Source organism: Salvia miltiorrhiza, chromosome 1 (assembly GCF_028751815.1).
Source record: "Salvia miltiorrhiza cultivar Shanhuang (shh) chromosome 1, IMPLAD_Smil_shh, whole genome shotgun sequence".
Classification (NCBI taxonomy): domain Eukaryota; kingdom Viridiplantae; phylum Streptophyta; class Magnoliopsida; order Lamiales; family Lamiaceae; genus Salvia; species Salvia miltiorrhiza.
In genome coordinates, this window is record NC_080387.1 from 14,610,367 (window position 1) to 14,621,389 (window position 11,023).

At 45.9% G+C, this 11,023-nt stretch overlaps 1 protein-coding gene across 1 annotated transcript; it reads right to left on the reverse strand.

The window, feature by feature from the left end:
* Window positions 1–3,957: 3,957 nt before the first annotated feature.
* Window positions 3,958–9,045, reverse strand: LOC131024886 (uncharacterized). Its single transcript, XM_057954473.1, has 4 exons — window positions 8,289–9,045; window positions 7,756–8,067; window positions 6,159–6,640; window positions 3,958–4,389 (listed from the first exon to the last, which is right to left on the reverse strand). Exons 1-4 carry the CDS (start codon window positions 9,043–9,045, stop codon window positions 3,958–3,960), a joined length of 1,983 nt encoding a protein of 660 aa, XP_057810456.1.
* Between the last annotated feature and the right edge of the window lie 1,978 nt (window positions 9,046–11,023).

An 11,023-nucleotide genomic window follows, 5' to 3' on the forward strand; every position in this document is an offset into this window, starting at 1 on the left:
CATCGAGTGAAGGTCACTCAAGAATTTTAAATTCATCTTGGGCTTAGCGGTGAAGTTATAGTGGCAATCGGTCCGCTTGAGGATGTGGGTCTTGTGAAACAACTTCACACTGCGGGGATAATTATTAGCAGCGCAGAGAATATGAAGAATGTGGGCCCTACGGAGAGAGGAAGGGGAAAGCTGAAAGAAGGGGATCCCGAACTGCTCGCATAGTTCCATAAGAAAACCTGAAGGGGGTAAACGTAGACCCGCCTTCACCTGAGCGTGCCAGATGGGAATGGTGTCCTCACGCCATTTTCCGTCCGCATCGGGCATATCGCCGGACTCTCGCTGCATCCGGAGTTTCAGTTTCGGATCGTCCGGCTGGATACGTAACGACCCCCGTAATGCCGACATCTGGGCGGCGATGAGGGTAGAACGAGGAAAATGACAGCCTTGGCACGTCATATCTTCCGCCGCATTTATTTGTTGTTGTTTGGCACCCACGGTGGCCATGGCGAACACACGAAAAAAAAAAAAAAAAAAAAAAAAAAAAACAAACGCAACAAGACAATCGAGAAAGAACGGGCAAGTCGAGGGGGATAATGGAGGAAGGGAGAGCCTAACCTGATAAGAAGAGTGATAGTCGGAGGGGGAGCCTAACAAAGGAACCGGGGACGAAGGGAGGTCGGAGAAACCAGAAAAGTCTGAGAGAAAGTTCAGAGAAGAAGAAGAAGAAGATGAAGACGATGGGGGGTATTTATAAGAAGGGAATTTGAATCGAGGGAAAGGAGGGAGAATAATCATTAGGGTTGGGAAATGTGAAAGGAAAATGGAAGGTTGGGATTTCACCCCAGAATGGCGGGTAAAAACGGAGGGCCGAGATCTCACCCTCACAAAAGTAGAAGCGTGGAAGGACGTCACAAAGTACTCAAAAACATCAGATCACATTAAATGCGATGGGACAAGGCCTGTACCATGGCAGTCAGCGCAGGCGGTGATACGAAGCCCTCCTGCGCAGGCTCACTCATTGCCTTCCCTGATATCGGCCATTCCTCCATACCTCAAAGCAAACACTTTTCATCTACGAAAATTCACGTGAAAATCTACTTCTTTTCGTAGAATAAGGGGGGAAGTAGCTGATGAGGGATAAGGTCCTCATCAGCGCAGCACACGCCCCGTACTCCATATGTTACCAATATGAAATATCTACTGCCTTAATGATTATCGCACAAAATAGGAAAACTAACAGTGCAGGACAAAGAACGGAGATCCCAGTGCCCCATTGAGAGAGCAGCGCAGTCATCTTCACCCCCTAAAGGAGCAGCGCAGTCATTCCACCCCCTGAAGGAGCAGCGCAGTCATCCCACCCCATGAAGGAGCAGCGCAGTCATCGCCACCCATGAAGGAGCAGCGCAGTCATCCCACCCCATGAAGGAGCAGCGCAGTCATCACCACCCTAAGAGAGGGCGGCGCAGCACCAACACTCCTTGGAGAAGGCAGCGCAGGCTTCAACACCTAGAGATGCCGACGCGAGCGAAGAGTTCCCAACTACTTTCTGAAGGATGCAAAAGCTGCAAGGCCGTTGGAGCAAGGACAACCACCAGTGACAACGACGCCAAGAACGTACCGAGCACGTGCCATGAAGGAAAAGACAATCTTACCCTCTCCTCTTCATCTCTTATAAATAGCATGTCTGTAATAGTAGAAGGGACCGATCTTTTCTCCCAATTTTTACATGTACGCTTTGATATTTGTAAAGAACTATTCCATTGAAGAGTAAAAGAAACATTCGTCCGTCTATTTACTTCAGGTTCCGATCTACTATCAACCTTCTAGTTTAGGTGTTGGTGATTCAGTGCATCACCAAACGTCTTATTAAGTTTTATGTCATCTTTCTTTAATGCTTAAACTGAGTCTTACGTTGTCTTTCATTAGACTGTTCTATTTTGCATTAATGAGTATAATGACGAGTCTTATTAAAATGAGTAAGTTTTACGGTTATAAATAACGCCCCTTTCTTCCCCTTCTTCTTTAACCCCATCCCTAGTCGTGAATCACTCGGCCTAGCTATCCCTAGCTAGGGCAGGCTGCGACAAAGTGGTATCAGAGCTTTGGCTTGTAGGTTAAAGCTCTGAATTAAAAGTCTTGAGTTGAGTATAGAATGAGTTACTAGGCTAATAGTTATTAGCAACCGTGAGCTCAGCGCACCATCACACTAAGCTCAACGAGGTATGTAAAATTTCAAAGTTTAATCGTCATTAATTTTTGAAGAGCATGATGTTGATATTATATGATGAGTTATGATGTTATACTTTGAAAATGCATAGCTTGAGTTTGAGCATGACAACATGATTAATAACGAGTTATTATGTTGCATGAATTATGAAGTGATATATGATGTGACGATTTTGTGATGTGAATTGTTTGAGCAGTTGAGATGAGTCACGATGATTTAGATACAAGAATCTAATATCATTGTTTAGAGAGATTTTCTACTAAGTAGAGGGATGAAATGAGAACTTAGAGCTTAAGCTTGAGAGTTTTAGAAGTTGCTTTTTAAGTACTTGTTTGTTTGAGTTTTGATTGTGCTTGTTTATGTTTCCTGAGTTGAGCCGAGTTAGTTCTTCGAGTCACCTTTAAGTTTTCCCTATAGGATGGCTAGGATTATCCGCACCGCGCGAAAGCGGACGACCATGAGATCGACCCCAGCACAGGTCAGGCATGAGTACGAGACGTACGGCATCTGCCACTGAGAGACGTTGGCAGAGTTTTTGGCGCACTACCATAGACTGTGGCTAGAGGCCAGCCTTTGAGCAGGGGTTACTGGTCTTGATGGCATCATGCGCCTAGTCAGTTTACTGCCGGAAGAGTGGCAGAGATGGGCAGGAGCTATGGCCCCCCATTACATCTACTGCGTGGGGCAGGCCTTTGATCTCTACGGAGACTTCACTGGTTTAGTGGCCGTGTTGAGCCATCAGTTTCTGGCTTGGGGAGTTCCCCCGATTGGACCACACGAGAGGCCGTTTGATTTGGCCGGAGCTTTTGCGATTGAGCCGCCCGAGTTTGGGTCATACCACGAAGCGATTCCTCTGGCGACGCGATTTCTTTGGCGAGGCGATTTCTCTGGCGACGCGATACGCGATTCCTCTGGCGAGGCGATTTCGCTGGCGATGCGATTCCTCTGGCGAGGCGATTTCTCTGGCGACGCGATTCCTCTGGCGAAGCGATTCCTCTGGCGACGCGACTCCCCTGGTCTGGCCATTCCTCTGGCCATTCCTCCGGCCATTCCTCTGGCCTCGTCCTCTCTGGACTTGTCCTCACTGGACTCGTCCCCTCTGGACTTGTCTTCGCTGGACTCGTCCCTGCTGGACTTGTCCTCGCTGGTCTGGGAAGAGCGACGGAGACTTCCAGTTTTCAAAACCAGACATCGCCGTCCTTATCTCGTCTCGATTCTCACTCGTATACAAACCTTAAACTCTACCTATGTGAGCATGCTGTGATTATCTATGTTCGTCTACATTTAAAGTTAAAGTTCTCGTCGTTCATCAAGGTCTCAAGTTGTACGTTCCACTAAATCGTGACTTAACATACTTTTTGTTCATTCGTTTACAGCCCATAAAACATGATTTCTGGAGTGTGATGCATGCTGATTGGAGTAGCAACAAGGGTCGAAGATTACCTTGATATAACGTGCTTTGGTCGGGTAAAGAATGATGGTTTCTCATTTTTTCGAGCGTCGAGGTGCAAACTGGAAATGAAATGGCTGCTGTTCTTAGGTTGAAAATGGGTGGAAAGAATCATGGCGAAGGGTGGAAAATCAAGCCGAGTTATTACCTTGTTCAAGTTGGAAGCAAGAATCTCGATCCATTCCCCTTCGTGCAAGGCGTCGAGAGAGATGAACTTCTCGCTGCGCTGCTGAAAATTCTAAGTGTTTTTGAATGGAGAAAGGGGTGGCTCAAGGCTTGAAGAGTGAATTTATAGGAAGAGCTCGACTGTGTGCACTTGAGTGCCGAAGGGAGAGCATAGGCTGAGATAGGGTGCAGCAGGTGAGGTGGCGTGAGGCCTTTCGATTTCCCGGCCAATGGGAGAAGCTGCTGCTGCAGTCTTGACGTGCGGCTTTTCGGTTGCCCGGCCAATGGGAGGAGAGCTGCTGCTCGCTGCAGCTTGCGTGAGGCCTTTCGGCTGCCCGACCAATGGGAGGAGCTGCTGCTGCAGTCTTGGCGTGCGGCTCTTCGGCTGCCCGGCCAATGGGAAGAGCTGCTGCTGCTGTAGCTTATCCACTTTCTTTTCTCCCCTTTTTTTCCCTCTTTTCCTTACATGTGGCGTTAGCAGGTGGCGCATAGGGTGGCGTGGGCGGTGGTGTGATCTTAAAGGATCTAAGTAAAATCCTTTAGTGTTGCTCTCTCTCTGTATTAGAAATACTGGTTTCGCGTTTCTGCTAAAATCGATACTTGCTAAATTAAATCCGTAGATTTAATTCGTTCGTCATTCTAATACTTAAATTAAATCCGTAGATTTAATTAGCTTCAAAGTCGGAAATAATTCACGACTTAAGTATCAATGTGAACTAAACTCCATCATGATAAATAACACAACTTAGCTAAGTTGGTTAAACTCTGAATAATAATTATTCAGCAACTCAAAGATTCTCATCACGGTCTTAAACACGCGAAGATAAATAAAGCATACTGTTAGTGTAGTGACTCTGTCTCCAAAAATGCGAAATTCGTAAACATAGCTGAAATCATAAAGTGCTTCAATTACTGGCAGATAGATAAACACATAAAAACTGGAATTAAACACTGATAAAAGAGCGGGTTGTCACATACTACCTCGATTCTATCTCTCGCACTTCGTCTCAACTCGAAAACAAATATCATCTCCATCTTAGCTCTTACATCATTCTCAATTCTCTACTCATATTACCATCCATCGATAACTTCCTCTCGACTTTAGTATGTTAGTCCTTAACTCTCGATAGTATTTCGATACTATTGTAAGGTAACTAAATACGGGGTGTTACATCCTACCCTCCTTAAGAAAAATTTCATCCCGAAATTTGTGTTACTCACCTTCGGGAAAAAGCTCGGGGTATTTCTCTTTCATCTTTTCCTCAAGTTCCCATGTTGCTTCTTCTTGGTCGTGATGTCTCCATTGTACTTTCACCAAGGAAATTGCTTTGCTTCGTAGTTGTTGAACCTTCTTGTCCAGAATGGCTTTGGGTCTCTCTTCATAGCTCAAGTCTGGTTCAAGAGATACTTCTTCCTGGTGAATGACATGTCTGGGATCAAACACATACTTCCTCAATTGTGAAACATGGAAAACGTCGTGGACATTCGCGATACTCGGCGGTAACGCAAGTCTATAGGCTACAGGGCCTACTTTCTCTAGTATATCATACGGTCCAATATATCTCGGTTTCAATTTCCCCTTGACTCCAAAACGGTGCACTCCTCGAGATGGGGAAACTTTGAGAAAAACTTTGTCACCCACATCGAAATAAATCTATGTTCTCCTGGTGTCCGCATAAGACTTATGTCGGTCTTGTGCTTCTTTAATCCTCTGCCGAATTTGTCGGACAATAGTGATCATCTCATCTATGGCCTCGGGACCAAGTATCTTCCTTTCTCCAACTTCATCCCAATATAATGGGGACCAAGGGCTTCGTATGGAGCCATGTTGATAGTTGATTGGAAGCTGTTCTTATATGCAAACTCAATTAGGGGCAAAACTTGCTCCCATTGGACTCATCGGTCCAACACAACAGTTCGAAGCATATCCTCTAAGATTTGTATGGTTCTCTCGGATTGTCCATCCGTTTGCGGATGAAACGCTGTACTAAAATTCAATTTAGTACCCATCTCTTTCTGCATGCTCATCCAGAATCTCGATGTGAACTTCGAATCTCTATCCGACGTGATCGTCATCGGTACTCCATGCAATCGCACTATCTCGCGAATATAGATCTGAGCTAGCTTGTCGGATCCATATGTGATCGGGATCGGTATAAAGTGTGCACTCTTCGTCAATCTATCAATGATTACCCAAATGGCTGTATTCCCTCTTTTCGACTTCGGCAATCCCGTCACGAAATCCATAGCTATATGGTCCCATTTCCATTCAGGAATCTCTAGTGGATGCAACTTGCCATAGGGTCGTTGGTGAAGTGCTTTCACCTGTTGACATGCTAAACATTTCTCAACAAAGGATGCAATCTCTCGCTTCATGCCCTCCCACCAAAACTTTGTTTTCAAGTCTTGGTACATTCTTGTACTTCCTGGGTGTGCAACGTAGGGTGTGTCATGAGCCTCGCTCATGATTTCATTCTTTAACTCTTCTACATTAGGCACACACAATCGTCCTTCAAACATGATGGCGTTGTCGGCCGCTTCATGATATCCCTCCATCTTCTCAATTCGGATCTTTGATCGTAGCTTCTCAAACTTTTCATCCTCCCTCTGCGCTGTGACTATCCTCGATCGTAGGTCGGGGGTATTGCTTAGCGTAGCAATCATGCTCTCTGCCGTCTGGGGTGGTATTACTACCTCCAATTTCATCTTTTCGAATTCTCTGATCAAGCTCTTCTCTTGAGTAAGGAGAAATCCTAACTCCACTTGATTCTTCCTGCTCAACACGTCAGCCACGACATTGGCTTTTCCTGGGTGGTAATTGATTCCACAATCGTAATCTTTTACCAACTCCAGCCATCTTCTTTGTCGCATATTCAGATCCTTTTGCTCAAAGAAATATTTGAGACTCTTATGATCTGTGTAGATCTCACACCTAACTCCGTAAAGGTGGTGTCTCCAAATCTTCAAAGCGTGTACTACTGCTGCAAGCTCTAGATCGTGCGTTGGGTAATTCATCTCATGCGGTCTCAGTTGTTGTGAAGTATATGCTATTACTTTCCCTTCTTGCATAAGCACGCATCCTAGACCATTCTTCGACGCGTCCGTGTAAACGGCATACTCCTGATCTGCCTTAGGTACGGCTAACACTGGGCAGTAGTAAGTCTCTTTTTCAGCTCTTGAAAACTTCGCTCACAATCGTCCGTCCATTCAAACTTGACTTAATTCTTTAGCAGGTGCGTCAATGGCTTAGCAATTTTTGAAAAGCCCTCAATGAATCGTCGATAATACCCTGCTAATCCTAGGAAACTACGGATTTCATGTGGCGTAGTCGGCGATTTCCACTCTTGTACTGCTTGTACCTTCGCCGGATCTACCTCTATCCCTCTCGCCGAAACGATGTGGCCGAGAAAATTGACTTCTTCGAGCCAAAACTCGCATTTGCTGAACTTAGCATAAAGATTTTCAGCTCGCAATCTCTCTAAAACGATCTTCAAATACTCCTCATGCTCTTGTTTACCCCTCGAGTAAATTAGTATGTCGTCTATGAACACTAACACGAACTTATCCAAGTATTTGTGAAAGACTCGGTTCATAAGATCCATAAATACTGCGGGGGCATTCGTCAGTCCAAAAGGCATAACTGTGAACTCATAGTGTCCGTACCTCGTGCGAAAAGCCGTCTTCGGAATGTCTTCTGCTCGTACCTTCAATTGATGGTATCCCGTTCTCAAATCGATTTTCAAAAACGTGCATGCTCCTTGAAGTTGGTCAAATAAATCATCGATCCGGGGCAACGGATACTTATTCTTCAACGTCACTTTGTTTAGCTCTCGGTAGTCGATACACAACCTCAAGCTGCCATCTTTCTTCTTCACGAAAAGGACCGGCGCTCCCCACGGGCAAACACTAGGTCAAATAAAACCCAAGTCTAGAAGTTCTTGGAGTTGTAGCTTTAATTCTTGCAACTCTGCAGGGGCCATCCTATATGGCGCTTTCGACATCGGTGCGACTCCAGGTTCGAGGTCTATCGTAAACTCGAGCTGTCGATCAGGTGGTAAACCTGGCAAAGTTTTAGGGAAAACGTCTTTGTACTCTCGCACAATTGGCACATCATCAATATCCACTTTGGATTCCTCCTTCTGGTTCAAATATATGACATACGCGGTCGTATCCTTCCTTTGTAAAAGCTTCTTGGCTTGCAAAGCCGAGATAATTGGCGTCTTCTTCCATTTTCCTTCAATGCCAATGAAGGAAGTAGGCTCTTGGCCAGGTGGCTGGAATGATATCTGTCTCTCCTTGCATTGTATCTTCGCATGGTTCCCATCCTGCACTCCCCCAAATGTAACTTATTGCATTTTGGGCAGGGAGGTATTCCTCTTGGTCCTTGTGCTGCTGCCGATAGGGCTGCATAAGGTCGTTTATCTTTGCCTTGAGAAAATGGTGGCGCATTCTGACCTTGCCACGGCTTCTCGGGACCTTGGTTTCTCTCGTCCCACTTCCTTTTACCCTTCTGTCCTTGTCCAAAGAAGGATTGACTCCCCGATTGAGCATTCGGGTTCACTTGGGGTACAGAAGGTTGACTCGTCTTCTCTGGCTGCATTGCCAGTTCCATATCTGGTGCCCTGTTCAGTGCCTCAGCATACGTAAGTGTGCTCTGACTTGCTAAGACAACTCGAATCTCATGCTTTAAACCGGAACAAAACAACTCCGACATTTTCTCATCAGTGTCTACTCGATATGGTGCATATCGAGCCAAGTCGCAGAACAAACGGTCATATTCAGCTACCGTTTTATTTCCTTGCTTCAAACTCGCGAACTCCATTTCTTTCTTTCTGCGATAGCTACGTGGTATATATTTCTCGCAGAGAGCTGTTTTGAATTGCTTCCACGTAAGTTCATCTATTTGTTCTGGGGTCAAAGTCTTCTGTTTGGCCTCCCACCAAAAATCTGCAGACCCCTTCAGCTGGTAGGTCATGCACATAAGGCGCTCAGCATCATTGCATCTAAGGAACCTAAAGATCCTTTCCATACTTCTGATCCATTCTTCCATTTCAGCGGGGTCTCCGGCTCCGCTGAAAGTAGGTGGGTTTTGTCGGAGGAAGAGCTCTTCTACTCTCATCTCTTGCTGTGGAGGAGGTGGAGGTGGCGGTGTAGGATCTCTCTGTTCTTCCTCCTCCTCTACTCGGTTTCGATTTTGTCTTCTTGAAGGCATGCTATAAGAAAAAGAAAATTCGCATCAACCTCGGAACTTAATCGCTCTATATTACAGTGCAGAGCAGAGAAACGATATATAAAAAAAAATTCAGAGGGGCATGGTCCATCAGAGAAATCAACATATCGGAGCAGAGGAATCCCTCCTCAGAGAAATCACTCATCAGCGGGATCGCTCATCAGTGGGATCGCTTGTCAGCGGAATCGCTAGTTAGTGCAGCGAAATCAAAAAGCCAGAGGAACGGTCTCGCCAGAGGAATCACTTTGCTAGCGGATTCGCTTCGCCAGCGGAATCACTTCGCCAGCGGACTCGCTTCCGCTCTGGCGCAGATATCTCAGTGCTCTTATCTCATCTTACTTTTCTCTTCTAACGTAAACTCTCTTTACCTCTACTCTATTGTATTTCTCATCATCTCCTAGTTCTCGTTTATCGGTTACACAATTCTATCATCACACATTAAGTCAAGCAACATCAACAATCAAGTCAAGCAACATCAACATCAAGTCAAACATATATATATAGAGAAAATTGCCTCTTTGAGGTCTTTTCACAAAAGTTGGGATCTATGTACATCAAAACAATCCCTAATTCCTCAATGATGCTCCACCTATACAGGCATCATAGTTACTAGGCATTTACAAATGCGTACTTCTATACTATTCCATCTATGTTCATCACTAAGCATCACAAAAGACATACTAACTTCTATGCTAAACAGCACAATCATCGCCCATCATCAGCTCCAGGCGCTCCACTCTCTTCTTCATCCTCTTGCATGCCCTCATTCGGCTCAGCCTCTTCATCCTCGTATTCGTCGATTAAGCGATACACGCTATCATCATCCGTCTCATCTTCTACATCAGTATCCATCATTGGCCCATAGACAGGCATTTCGGGAACAGGCACCCACGTCTCTTCGCCAGTAGCGGCCGTCTTACGCTGCAGTGGCTGAGTCCGACCGTAGCCAACCGTCATCGCGGGAGTTTCTTCCTCGAAATTATCCTCATCGCTATCAAGTCGAGCAGACCATGATCCTCCCTCCTGGGCATCTCGAGATGGCGAAAATAGAATCGCGTGCATATATGTCCGAAAAGCCAAAGTGCCCGGCTCTGGCAAAGGGGTAACCCTTGGATATGGATTAAAAGGCACAATCTCAATCGGCTCAGTGGAAACAATCGGCTGCTCAGCAATCACAACAGATGGTGTTATCTCAGGGGACGGTAATGGCAAAGGTGCCGTCACCGAAGTAAAATCCCATGACGGGAAATTGGCACTGGGAAATGGCATGAGTGATAAAGATGAAAATGGATCATGATCCCTCACAGGGGAATAAGTCTAAAAAAAATCAGCTCTGAGACAACAGGCTCAGATGTCACTGGAATAGGAACATCTGGAGGTGGAGGAATAACTGGATAAGGATCCGTTGGCAGTGGAGGTGCCTCTTCTGCTCCTCCTTGTGCTGGTCCATTAAGGTTTTCATAAGGCGGTGAAGGTGGCCCATCGAAAGCGAAATAGCGATAACTAATCATCGTAATGAACCCGCGGAAGTCGGCGCCCAAGTAGCGTCTGAAATCAGTCCGGAAGATGTAGTGGGGTACTAGCGAAGCTGCCCACTCTTGCCACTCCGAAGGGAGCTGCGGAATCAAGTGCGTAATGGCCTCAGCCTCGTCGATGCCGCAAGAAGTAGCCTCCATCCAGCGACTATGGTAACGTGTTAGGAATTCTCCGAGCGTATCACCCTCTCAAGGTCCAGTCTCTCTGAACCATCTTCGCATTGCCTCTCGATATCGTCTTTGCATCGCTGTATCCTCTCGACTCTGCATCCTGTAATAGTAACATCGTGTTTATCAAAAGTGGACGTAGCACTTGCCTGATATTCCTCAATCAACAACATACTCGTTCTCATTTGGCACGGTGGTGCAACGGCTATACTAGCCTCAAAATCTCTCCATAAAAGGAACAATTGTTGTCTCATGTC

Excerpts from the sequence above, each read along its gene's own strand:
- LOC131024886 (XM_057954473.1), bottom strand. The coding sequence starts at position 9,045 with ATGCCTTCAAGAAGACAAAATCGAAACCGAGTAGAGGAGGAGGAAGAA. Across the intron at positions 6,641-7,755 it reads CCAAGAACTTCTAGACTTGG|GAAAAGCCAATGTCGTGGCT; the intron begins GTTTTATTTGAC and ends ATTACCACCCAG. Across the intron at positions 4,390-6,158 it reads AATGTTTAGCATGTCAACAG|AGAGAGAGCAACACTAAAGG; the intron begins GTGAAAGCACTT and ends TTTCTAATACAG.